The 12,304-nt window shown below is 47.5% G+C and overlaps 1 protein-coding gene across 29 annotated transcripts in view; it reads right to left on the bottom strand.

Moving 5' to 3' along the window:
• Positions 1-12,304, bottom strand: part of ZMYND8 (zinc finger MYND-type containing 8) — a 166,205-nt gene that overhangs the window by 121,582 nt on the left and 32,319 nt on the right. For 14 of the 29 annotated variants that reach the window (XM_058433169.1, XM_058433168.1, XM_058433184.1 and 11 more), the window contains exon 3: positions 10,065-10,247. The exons of the other annotated variants lie outside the window; for them this stretch is intronic. In XM_058433169.1, the coding sequence (XP_058289152.1) occupies positions 10,065-10,247 (183 nt within the window). The remainder of the gene's footprint in view (positions 1-10,064; positions 10,248-12,304) is intronic. 29 annotated transcript variants of the gene reach the window in all.

Raw genomic sequence — 12,304 nt, 5'->3', positions numbered from 1 at the left:
AGGCTATGGAACAGTGTGATCCAATCAAGCTTGCTCGAATGATGGCAATGTTCTCGATCTGTTCTCTATCAGTGCTGTCTAATAACAGCAGCCTCTAATCACCTGTGGCTGTCAGGCACTTGACACGTGGCCAGGGCAGCTGAGGAATGAATTTTATTTTGTAAATGTAATTTTTTTTTTTTTTTGGAGACGGAGTTTCGCTCTTATTGCCCAGGCTGGAGTGCAATGGTGTGATCTCGGCTCACCGCAACCTCCTTCTCCTGAGTTCAAGCGGTTCTCCAGCCTCATCCTCCTGAGTAGCTGGGATTACAGGCATGCACCACCATGCCTGGCTAATTTTGTATTTTTAGTAGAGATGGGGTTGCTCCATGTTGGTCAGGCTGGTCTCGAACTCCCGACCTCAGGTGATCCACCTGCCTTGCCCTCCCAAAGTGCTGGGATTACAGGCGTGAGCCACCGCGCCCAGCTTGTTAATGTAAATTTAAAGAGCCATGTACAGCTAGTGGCTACTGTGTTGGACGGCACAGCTGCAGAAGCTTAATATTAAGACAAAGAAGCATGCCTGGCAGGCAAGCAGGACACTGCAGAATCATCCACTCATCCCAATTTGCCTCTAGGGACTGAGTAGTTGAATTCAAGGCACCGGATGCACAGAAATGTGAATATGGATTCGCCTTTCACTCCTTTAGTCTAGCCTGGCAATTGTTAACTCTTTAGTATGCATACGAATTTCTGATCAAAGCTGAATACTTTCATGGGCAATTTAAGGTACTTTGAAGAGTGATTTTTGACTTTGGAACCTAAAAGAACTTCTCTGTGGGAGACTGTAAATAAAGGGTTCAGGCCAAGAGAGGGCCTGGGTCTCCATGGACACGGTGAGGATGGTCCTCACGAAGGTCAGTCTGGAAGGCAATGCCAAGTGTGTCTCAGCAAGGTGCACATCACAGGACTCTCACAAGGCCATGCAGTCTGCCCAAGAGAGACAGATGCTGCAGGGCCCCCTGCAGTGCAGTGGCAAGATCATAGCTCACTGCAACCTCCACCTTCTGGGCTCAAGCTATCCTCCCACCTCAGCCTCCCAAGTAGCTAGGTCTGCAGAGACAAGCCACCGTGCCTGGTTTTTTGTTTTTTGTTTTTGTTTTTTTTTGTAGGAACAGGGTCTTGCCACTTTACCCAGGCTGGTCTCGAACTCCTGGGCTTAAGCTATCCTCCTGCCTCGGCCTCCCAAAGCGCTGGGATTACAGGCATGAGACACCATGCCCTTAAGGCTGTGTTCTTAAGGGAGCCACTGCAAATTTAAAGGAGAGTGGGACAATCTGACTTGTGTTTTAGAAGGCACCCATTAGAAGTTTTACTAATATGTCAGAAAGCAAAGAAACCAAGGGGAAGGGGCCATTTCAAAGAGTACTATGTCCCTAGAGGGAAAAGGAAGACAGGCCACCGGTCGCTTTGCAGAGAACAGACACTTGAGCTGGGTAATTATCTCCAGGCACTGGATTAATGCTGAAAACAAAGCCATCCTCTCTAGCCGAAAGGCTGCTTTTACTTCAGTCTCTAGAAGTTTTACCCATCTGATAGAGCTAAATCATTTGTTCATTCAAAAAAATATTTATTATACGTTCACCTGCAGCAGGCAAGGTGGTAGTAAAACAGGATGAGCAAAAACAAAAGGCAGAACTCATCCTCGTTTTGAACCTTAAAATTGATGGGGAGTAAGGAGAGGAAGGCGAGGAGGGGACCTTCAAGGCATGAGCAAAGGCCCTGAGGCCAGAGATGGCTCTTTGATGGATCTGCACAGTCAGTGTGGCTGGAGTAGAGAGAAGTGGAACATGGAGAGAATGGAACACGGAGAGAACGGAACACGGAGAGAACAGAGACTAGCAAGATGGGCAGAGGCCAGCACAGAGGGTTTTGGAATTGTGAATCTAAAAGCCAAGGAGGAAACACTTAAGAGTTTAAAGTAGAAAGGGATAGCCAGGAAGATGTTCCTTGCAAAAGACTGGGAGGGTGCGGCAGATAGAGATAGTGAGAACAACTACAAGGCCACTGTAGTTCAATGGTGATAGGTTGGTTGAAGTGGAGTGACATTTAGGATATGATATTGTAAGAAAATGACACAAAAGTGCAAAGAACAGAAGAATGGGGAATGAGTCCATATCTCTGGGGGTGAAGATGTGAAATCTCTCGTGGACATCTTGAGTTTGAGACGCCCATGAACAGGCAGGGAGGTCAGGTAGGCAGCTGGCCCTCTGCACCATGACTCAGAAGCAATCTAGGTTGGAAACATAAATGTCTGAGTCACAAAGCTCCAGATGTGGCCAAGATTACCCAGAGAAGAAACATGCTAGGGGAGACAAGGACAGGGCTAAGCTTTCAGCGACTCCAGCATTTAATGGCCAGAGAGAGGAGGAGAAGGTGCCAGGGAAACAGAAGGAAAATCAGCACTGTGGTGGCAAAGAAGGCAAAGGAAGAGAGAGTGTCCACAAGAATAATCAGCATCTCCAGTACTGCAGAGACAGCGCAGCAGATGAGGATGGAAAACCTCCCCTGGGAAAGGCAACAGAGTCTCCAGGAAGCTCAGTGGGGACGTGAATGTGGAAGGTCAGGGTGGAAGCCACATTGGAGCTGGCAGGACAAAGACAGGAATACAGATGCTTCTAAGAAGTTTGGCTTGCTGGACGCGGTGGTTCACGCCTGTAATCCCAGCACTTTGGGAGGCTGAGGCGGGCAAATCACGAGGTCAGGAGTTCAAGACCAGCCTGACCAACATGGTGAAACCCCGTCTCTATTAAAAATATAAAAATTAGCCGGGCATGGTGACGTGCGCCTATAATCCCAGCTACTCAGGAGGCTGAGACAGGAAAATCGCTTGAACCCGGGAGGCAGAGGTTGCAGTGAGCCAAGATTGTGCCACTGCACTCCAGCCTGGGCAACAGAGCAAGACTCCATCTCAAAAAAAAAAAAAAAGTTTGGCTTTGAAGAAGAGGACAGAAATACGGCAGTTGCTAGTAGGAAAGATGTGGGGGTCAAGACAGCAGAGAGGGGAGACAAGTGCCTTTAAAAGTCTGTGAGTCCAAGCACGGTGGCTGACACCTATAATCCCAGTATGTTGGCAGGCCAAGGCAGGAGGATCACTTGAGTCCAAGGATCACTTGAGCCCATGAGTTGGAGACCAGCCTGGGCAACATAGCAAGACTCTGTCGCTACAAAAAAATTAAAGAATTAGTCAGGCATGGTGGCATGTACAGGTGGTCCCAGCTACTCAAGAAGCTGAGATGGGAGGATTGCTTGAGCCCAGGAGTTCATGGCTGCAGTGAGCCAGGATCATGCCACTGCACTCCTGTCTGGGGAACAGAGCAAGCCCCCATCTCAAAAAAATAAATAAAGACAACACAAAAAATTTAAATGTGTATATTCTTCAAAAGGTTAAGAGTTACCCTATGACCCCACAATTTCACTCCTAAATCTATACCCAAGAGAAATGATAATGTGTCGTGTCTGCACAAAAACTCAGACACGAACACTCACCGCAGCGTTATCCCTAGTAGCCAGAAAGTGGACACAACTCAAACGTCCATCAACACATACATAGATAAACAAAGTGTAGAATATCCATCCAATGCAGCATTATTCAGTCATAAAAGGAAATGAACTACAGACGCTCCTCAACTCACAATGCAGTTACAGATGATAAACCCATAAAATGAAAGTACCAGAAGTCAAAAATGAGGCCACGCACAGTGGCTCATGCCTGTAATCCCAACACTTCAGTAGGCTAAGGCCAGAGGATTACTTGAGCCCAAGAGTTCCAGACCAGCCTGGGCAACACAGTGAGACCCCTGTATCTACAAAACATATATATATATATATATATATGAGAGAGAGAGATAAAAATACAAATGCATTTAAGCCAGACATAGTGGTACACTCCTGTAGTCCCAGCTACGCCAGAGGATCCCTTGAGGCCACCATTGCACTCCAGCCTGGGCAACATCGTGAGACCCCATCAGAAAGTAAGGCAGGCAGCACTTTGGGAGACTGAGGGAGGCAGATCACTTGAGGTCAGGAGTTCAAGACCAGCCTGGCCAACACGGTGAAACCTCATCTCTACTAAAAATACACGGCAGGGCATGGTGGCTCACACCTGTAATCCCAACACTTTGGGAGGCCGAGGTGGGTGGATCACATCAAGAGATTGAGACCATCCTGGCCAACATGGTGAAACCCCGTCTCTACTAAAAATACAAAAATTAGCTGGGCGTGGTGGCATATGCCTGTAGTCCCAGCTCCTTGGGAGACTAAGGCAGGAGAATCGCTTGAACCTGGGAGGCAAAGGTTGCAGTGACCCGAGATAGTGCCACTGCACTCCAGCCTGGTGACAGAGCGAGACTCCGTCTCAAAAAAAAAGAAAAGGCCGGGCGCGGTGGCTCACGCTTGTAATCCCAGCACTTTGGGAGGCCGAGGTGGGCGGATCACGAGGTCAGAAGATCGAGACCACAGTGAAACCCCGTCTCTACTAAAAAATACAAAAAATTAGCCGGGCGTGGTGGCGGGCGCCTGTAGTCCCAGCTACTCGGAGAGGCTGAGGCAGGAGAATGGCGTGAACCTGGGAGGCGGAGCTTGCAGTGAGCTGTCTAAATATATATATATATATATATATATTTTTTTTTTTTTCACAGAGTTGTGCAGCCAACACCACAATCAGTTGTAGATTTTTGTCACCCCAAATAAGAAACTTCATATTCATTAGCAGTCACTTCCCATTCCCCCCTTACCCCCGTGCCTGGCAAGTACCAGTCTACTTTCTGTGCCTGTGGATTTGCTTATGCTAGACATTTCATATAAATGGAATCATACAGTATGTGACCTTTTGGTCTGAGTTCGTTCACTTAGAATAATGTTTTCAAGGCTCATCCACATTCTTGTAGCATAGATCATCAGTACAGACAGTCCCTGACTTACAGTGGTGCGGAAGTGATAATTCAGTACAAACAGTACTTGGCATTTTGGATTTTTGATCTTTTCTCTGGCTAGCATCAGTATGAGACTCTCTTGGGGTGCCAGGCACCTCCCAGTCAGCCACATGATCATGAGGGTAAACAAACAATCTATACGACCATTCTGTTTTCACTTTCATTATGGTATTCCATAAATTACATGAGAGAGTCAACACTATTATACAATAGGCTTTGCATTAGATGGTTTTGCCCAACTGTAAGTATTCTGAGTACATTTAAGGTAGGCTAGGCTAAGCTATGATGTTCCCTAGGTTAGGTATATTCGATGCTTATTTATTTATTTATTAATTTATTAATTCCTCCCTCCCTCCTTCCCTTTCTTAATTTCCTTTTTTTTCTTTTTTTTTGAGACGGAGTCTCACTTTGTCACCCAGGCTGGAGTGCAGTGGCGCAATCTCAGCTCACTGCACCCCTCTGCCGCCTGGTTCAAGCGATTCTCCTGCCTCAGCCTCCTGAGTAGCTGGGACTACAGGTGAGCACCATCACGCCCAGCTAATGTTTGTATTTTTTCTTTTTTTTTTTTTTTTTTGAGATGGAGTCTCGCTCTGTCGCCCAGGCTGGAGTGCAGTGGCACGATCTTAGCTCACTGCAACCTCCAGGTCCCACGTTCAAGCAATTCTGAGTAGCTGGGATTACAGGCACACGCCACCACATTCAGCTAATTTTTTGTATTTTTAGTTGAGACAGGGTTTCACCATGTTGGCCAGGCTGGTCGGAACTCCTGACCTCAGGTGATCCACCTGCCTCGACCTCCCAAAGTGCTGGGATTACAGGCGTCAGCCACCACACCTGGCCTCCATGAAAATATATTAAAAACCATCAAACTATTCACTTTAAATGGAGAACTGGGCCAGGAGTGGTGGCTCACACCAGCAATCCCAGCACTTTGGGAGGCCAAGACAGGAGGATCGCTTGAGCCCGGGAGTTCAAGACCAGCCTGGGCAACATGGTGAAACCTCATCTCTACAAAAAAATATAAAAATTAGCCAGGGGTGGTAGTGCACACCTGTAATCCCAGCTGCTCAGGAGGCTGCAGTGGGAGGATCGCTTGAGCCCAGGAAATCAAAGCTGCAGTGAGCCAAGATCGCCCCACTGCACTCCAGCTTGGGAGACAGAGAGAGACCCTGTCTCAAACAAACAAAAATAAAGGAGAATTGTATGGTATGTGAATTATATGTCAATAAAGCTATTTTTTTTTTTAAGTCTGTAAAGTGCTGGATCTCTAGGTTCCCAGGAAAGCCCAGGATAGGTGAGGGGAGTCACATGAAGTTGAAGGGGGCTTATTATCATTCCACTCACCCCCACCCCCCCGCCCACCACAGCCATGACACCTGGTCTTTCCAAACTGATCACCTCAAGTCATCGGTAAAGGATCCACTATCAATAGAGAACAATGAAGGAATGACGACTTGTAAACTCTCAGGCAATAAAAAGTACCCAGATCTCTAAAAGGCCTCAGCCCTGATATGCTTATTCTACAGGCATTCAGAGAGGAAAAAGAAGAGATGGTTCTTTTTAAACTAAGCTTGGTCGATTTTAGATCACAGTCTTCTAGAATAATAATAGTCACATAAACATATAACGTGGGTCATGCTTCAAAAATGGGGCAAACACAAGGTTTGCATGAGTGAACCACAAAGCTAAATTGCACAGACACTGCCGACAGGATTCCATGAACAGATGCACAGTAGAGACGACGCTGGCCAAGAGAAGGTAGAAGATTTCTCATTTGCGAAACCATAATCAGACATCTTCAGAGTTCTGGGATATTTTAGACCTTGTTAGGAGAGGAACAATCTGGTAGTCATCTAACTCACAAATAAATTCTTTCCACTGCACAGTACATGGATGGCACTTCTTGGGCTGTCAGAGATAGAGAGGAGCCAAAATACGGTTAAAAATACTGATGCTCATTTTTTGAAAGAAAAATTCTCAGCACTTCTGCATCGCGCTGTGATTTAAAAGTGTTTGTGGTTATATTTTCTGAAAGAGTTTCCTTGAAAAATGACAGAAGGTCTCTATCTCACAGCCGTCCTCATAAACAATCCCTTTGTGAAAGTCTTAATTTACATACAACAGTGAGAACAAGGATCCTGTGCTAATTAAGGTCTGGGGCTGGTTAGCAAATTGCTATAATTGTATATTCTGTAGCATCCTGTCTCTGAAAACACATCCATACCCCCAGCAAATCTCAGCAAGAATGATACTGTTCAAGATTTTAATATCTTGGGCTTCCGCTGCATCTGTGCGTGTTTCCAAGTCGTTCATTCCCTTGTGCCGGTGACATTACACAGACATTTTTAAAAATGGTTTCAGCTTTGGCAGGCTGGCATCCACACACCACAAGCATTACCACAAAACGCACACATGGCAGGATCAAGACGCAAGCAGCCCAAACAGGGGAGCCTTTGTATGGAGACGTGAATCCAACCCATGGAGTACATCATTTCTCAGGCTGCAAATCCCTGGCCTTCGAGGCGCTTGTTCTGACTCACGCATGGTGAGGCCAAATTCTGCAATGAATTGTGCCATGGCCAGTCTCGCACACGGAATGCAAAATGACAGCCCTCGGCTTCTTCTGACCTGGAAATGTGTTTTCTTGGGTTCACGCACGATCTTTAGAGAAGCCAGTCTACATAGACCACATTTCTAAATCAGGCAGTTTTACAGGGGAAAAGAAAATCCCAGCTGGCCACAGCGGGTGAGCCATATTCCTGCTGGTCAGCAATCAGATGGAGGCACCCTCCCCACTTTGGCACACTCTCCCATTCACCAAAGCTCCCCTTCCCCCTGCATCCCCAGATGCCAGCCACAATCACTGATCTACCTGCTGGGCCCTTCGGGGATTTGACTTGCAACCCTTGGAATACAGGTCATGGTTAAGCACAAAGGTTTAAAATCTAGGGACCTCAAACACTCTAATCAAAAAAAAAAAAAAAAAAGGTTTAAAAATCAAAGGGCCAGCGGGGCACAGTGGCTCACGCCTGTAATCCCAGCACTTTGGGAGGCCAAGGCGGGTGGATCATCGAGACCAGCCTGGCCAACATGGTGAAACCCTATCTCTACTAAAAATACAAAAATTAGCCGGGCGTGGTGGCAGGCACCTGTAACTCCAGCTACACTGGAGGCTGAGACACGAGAACCAATTGAATCCAGGAGGCAGAGGCTGCAGCAAGCCGAGATCGGCACTCCAGCCTGGGCGACAGAGGGAGACTCTGTCTCAAAAAAATAAATAAATAAAATAAAATAAAATAAACCAAAGGGCCGGGAGTGGTGGCTCACGCTTGTAACCCTAGCACTTTGGAAAGCCAAGGTAGGTGGATCCCTTGAACCCACGAGTTCAAGACCAGCCTGGGCAACACGGCAATAACCCTCTATATAATTAAAAAATAAATAAAGATAAAACCTGATCCTAGTTCCATCCCTACTTTGACACTTCGTTAATTCATCTGAGCCTCAGTTTCCTTAACTGTAAAATGGGAATGACACACCCACATCATGGAATTAGTATGAGAATTAAATGAAGTAATTTGCATATCATGCCATGAAGTACTCAGAAAATATTAGCCACGCAAACACACCTGGCATCGAGATGGCACTTCCCATTGATGTAGGAGCATCTTTCAGCAGGATCATTACCCTCGGACACAAATGTCAACCTGACATCTTGAAAGCTCGAAAGCTTTGTCTCCTGAGAGCTAAAATGCCCTACTAAATGCCAAGGCTGGCATAATGGCAATGACTGGCTTGGAAATTACTCAGTTAATAAGTGAGTACATGTCAAGGGGAGAGGGGCATAAAAATTGAAATTCAGTTAGAGAACCTGAAAGGTCACATGGACTAGATGTAGGAATAGGACTGAGGAATTCCGCACCAATTATTGTCAGAGTTTCTAAGTTTCCCAAGAAGAGGACGGCTCAGCACCTGTTTTCTAACTGCAAGCAGAGAAAAACACGTTGCCAGGTTCATAAGGTGGTAGAGTGGTCACCTTATCTCCTTTTGAGGACCCATCTCTTTCCCAGTGGGGACGGCGTTGGTGGGTCCAGGTGTCCAGGATATTAGCCCTTCCCTGGCCAGAGACATGCATGGGGACTTTGCGCTATTGTCCCTGAGGAGGCTCCGGGCTGGCTCTACTCCCGAGAGCGGCCTGGACCTCTAGCCTTCCCACCAATGCAGTGAGAGCAGCTTCACACCAACAGACCACCTGCAGTCCATCCCTTTCTTGCTCAGAACCCAGGTCATGTCACAGGGGAACAGAGTCCCTAAACTTAAGCAGGCTGGAGGAAAAAAAAAAACATGTTCACTGAGCCTGGAGATCCCACTGTGGACGCTGAGATCATTGGGACTGAACAAGAGATAAGGCTTCATCCCGGTCAGCTTCACAGACATATTTTCACCATGCAGACTTCAGCTCTGGGAACCTCAGCAACCCCGATCTTAACCCCAGGACTTTGCATATTAAGCCAAGTGGCTCCGGCACAAAGGTGCTCTGGAAACAGAAGCTACCACCACCGCCACTCACTCTGGGGCACGAGAGCTCAGTTTCACATAACGACGACCACCCCAGGGAATCCTTGGGGAAAGTTCTCCCTCAAAACAAGGTGATCCCTTCCCCTCAATGATTCCCTACCAAAGCAAGAATTCCGAAGCACCCGAGAAAATCCTTCCAAACACCTGCAGAGTGGCTTCTTCAAATGTCACAGAGGCCAACAGGACAGGAAGCTTGCAGGGCGGTGCAAAGCACCAGACTCCTAGATGGAGAGAAGCAAATTCCTATCTGGTCCCGAGCCTGCCTGCTGGGCAACCCTACACAATTCTTTCTTTTTTTTTTTTTTTTTTTTTGTGAGACAGAGTCTTGCTCTGTCACCCAGGCTGGAATGCAGTGGCGTGATCTTGGCTCACTGCAAGCTCTGCCTCCCGGGTTCAAGCTCTGCCTCCCGGGTTCACGCCATTCTCCTGCCTCAACTTCCCAAGCAGCTGGGACTACAAGCGCCCACCACCACGCCCGGCTAATTTTTTGTATTTTTAGTAGAGACAGGGTTTCACCGTGTTGGCCAAGATGGTCTCGATCTCCTGACCTCGTGATCCACCCGCCTCGACCTCCCAAAGTGCTGGGATTACAGGCGTGAGCCACCGCGCCCGGCCCACAGTTCTTCACTGTGCCCCCTCTGAGCAGGGGGTCTTCCAGGCATGGTTTCCTCATCTGCCTCCAGACCTTCTTCCTAGAGGCTGCAAGTGGGGGAAACGGCAGAACACAGTCATTCTCACCACCTGACAGACCTAGCAATAAAAATTCACTGTCTCTAAGTTGAGGCAAATCATAGCTAACATTTTTGAGCAGCCACCCTGTCCCAAGAACCATTCTTTTTTGAGAGGGAGTCTCACTCTTGTCGCCCAGGCTGGAGTGCAGTGGCGCGATCTCTGCTCACTGCAAGCTCCGCCTCCCAGGTTTATGCCATTCTCCTGCCTCAGCCTCCTGAGTAGCTGGGACTATAGGTACCGGCGACCACGCCCGGCTAATTTTTTGTATTTTTAGTAGAGACGGCGTTTCACCGTGTTAGCCAGGATGGTCTCGATCTCCTGACCTCATGATCTGCCCGCCTCGGCTTCCCAAAGTGCTGGGATCACAGGCGTGAGCAACCACACCCGGCCCGAAGAACCATTCTGAGCATTCCATCTGTGTGAGCAAAGTTCATCTTAGCCACAACCTTCTATCTTTATCATCCCCATTTACAAAAGGAAACTTAGCCATAAGGAATAACTCAGTTAGAAAGGGGGCAAGACAGAACCAGGAAATCTGGCTCTAGAAGCCAGGTGGTTTTTGTTTTTTTTGAGACGGAGTCTCACTCTGTCACCCAGGCTGGAGTGCAGGGGTGCGATCTCAGCTCACTGCCACCTCTGCCTCCTGGTTTCCAGCGATTCCCCTGCCTCGGCCTCCTGAGTAGCTGAGATTACAGGTGCCTGCCACCACGCCCAGCTAATTTTCTATTTTTAGTGGAGACGGGGTTTCACCATATTGGCCAGGCTGGTCTCAAACTCCTGACCTCATGATCCGCCTCTCAAAGTGCTTGGCCTCCCAAAGTGCTGGGATTACAGGTGTGAGCCACCCAGCCAGAAGCCAGGTGTTTTAAATCTCAACAGCACCCTGCCTCTCAAATCAATGGGGTAAGTAAGCATGGTGGTCCAGGGGTGCTTAAAGTGGGAACTTGAAACCATGCTGCGCACTTACAGTCCCAGCTACTCGGGAGGCTGAAGGAGGAGGATCACTCGAGCCCAGGAGTTAGAGGCTGTATAGTGTACTATGATGGCAACTGTGAATAGCCACAGCACTGCACTGCAGCCTGGGCAACATAATGAGATTCCACGTCTTAAAAAAAAAAAAAAAAAAAAAAAAAAGGCCGGGTGTGTGGTGGCTCACACCTATAATCCTATCACTTTGGGAGGCTGAGGCGAGCGGATCACTTGAGATCAGGAGTTCGAGACCAGCCTGGTCAACATGGTGAGAACCCATCTCTACTAAAAATTAAAAAATTAGCTGGGTGTGGTGGCGCATACCCCAGGTACTCAGGAGGCTGAGGCAGGAGAATCACTTGAACCCGGGAAATGAAGGTTGCAGCGAGCCAAGGTCAAGCCACTGCACTCCAGCCTGGGCAACAGAGCAAGACTCTGTCTCAAAAAATATTTTTTTTAATGTAAAAAAAAAAAATACAGCAGCCAGCATTCTAGCAGAGTAACAAATAAGAAAATACAAAGTGAGGACAAAGGCTGTAAACAAAATCAGAGTAATAGAGGAACGCTCTGGATGCTGGAAATGTTTAATTATCTTGATCTGGGTCAGGGCCCCATGAGTGCGAACGTGTGTTAAAGTTCATCAGACTGTACACTGTAGATCAGGTTAAAATGTACCAGAAAATAGTAAACGAACGGTGGACAGTAGAAGCCAGCCTTCTCACTGTTGGAGCAGGAGGTTACAGAGAAACCAGGGAAGAAGGCTAGAATGATCCATGTGGTAATGGGAAAAGGTCGAACTAGAGAATGAACTCATGTTTAGCTGATATAGACACAGACGGACACATGTAAAAATGTTTACACAGTATGTGTATGTATATATCCTTCCTTGTCCACTGAGAGAATCTAGAAGCAAGGTGGCTCACACCTGTAATCCCAGCACTTCGGGGGGCCGAGGCGGGCAGATCACTTGAGGTAAGGAGTTTGAGACCAGCCTGGCTAACATGGCGAAACCCCATCTCTACTAAAAATTAAAAAATTAGCCAGGCATGGTGGTG

This window comes from Hylobates moloch, unplaced genomic scaffold (genome assembly GCF_009828535.3).
Source record: "Hylobates moloch isolate HMO894 unplaced genomic scaffold, HMol_V3 SCAFFOLD_21, whole genome shotgun sequence".
In the NCBI taxonomy this organism is placed as follows: Eukaryota; Metazoa; Chordata; class Mammalia; order Primates; family Hylobatidae; genus Hylobates; species Hylobates moloch.
Note: the sequence above shows the minus strand (reverse complement) of the source record. Positions and strands in the feature narration are given on the sequence as shown.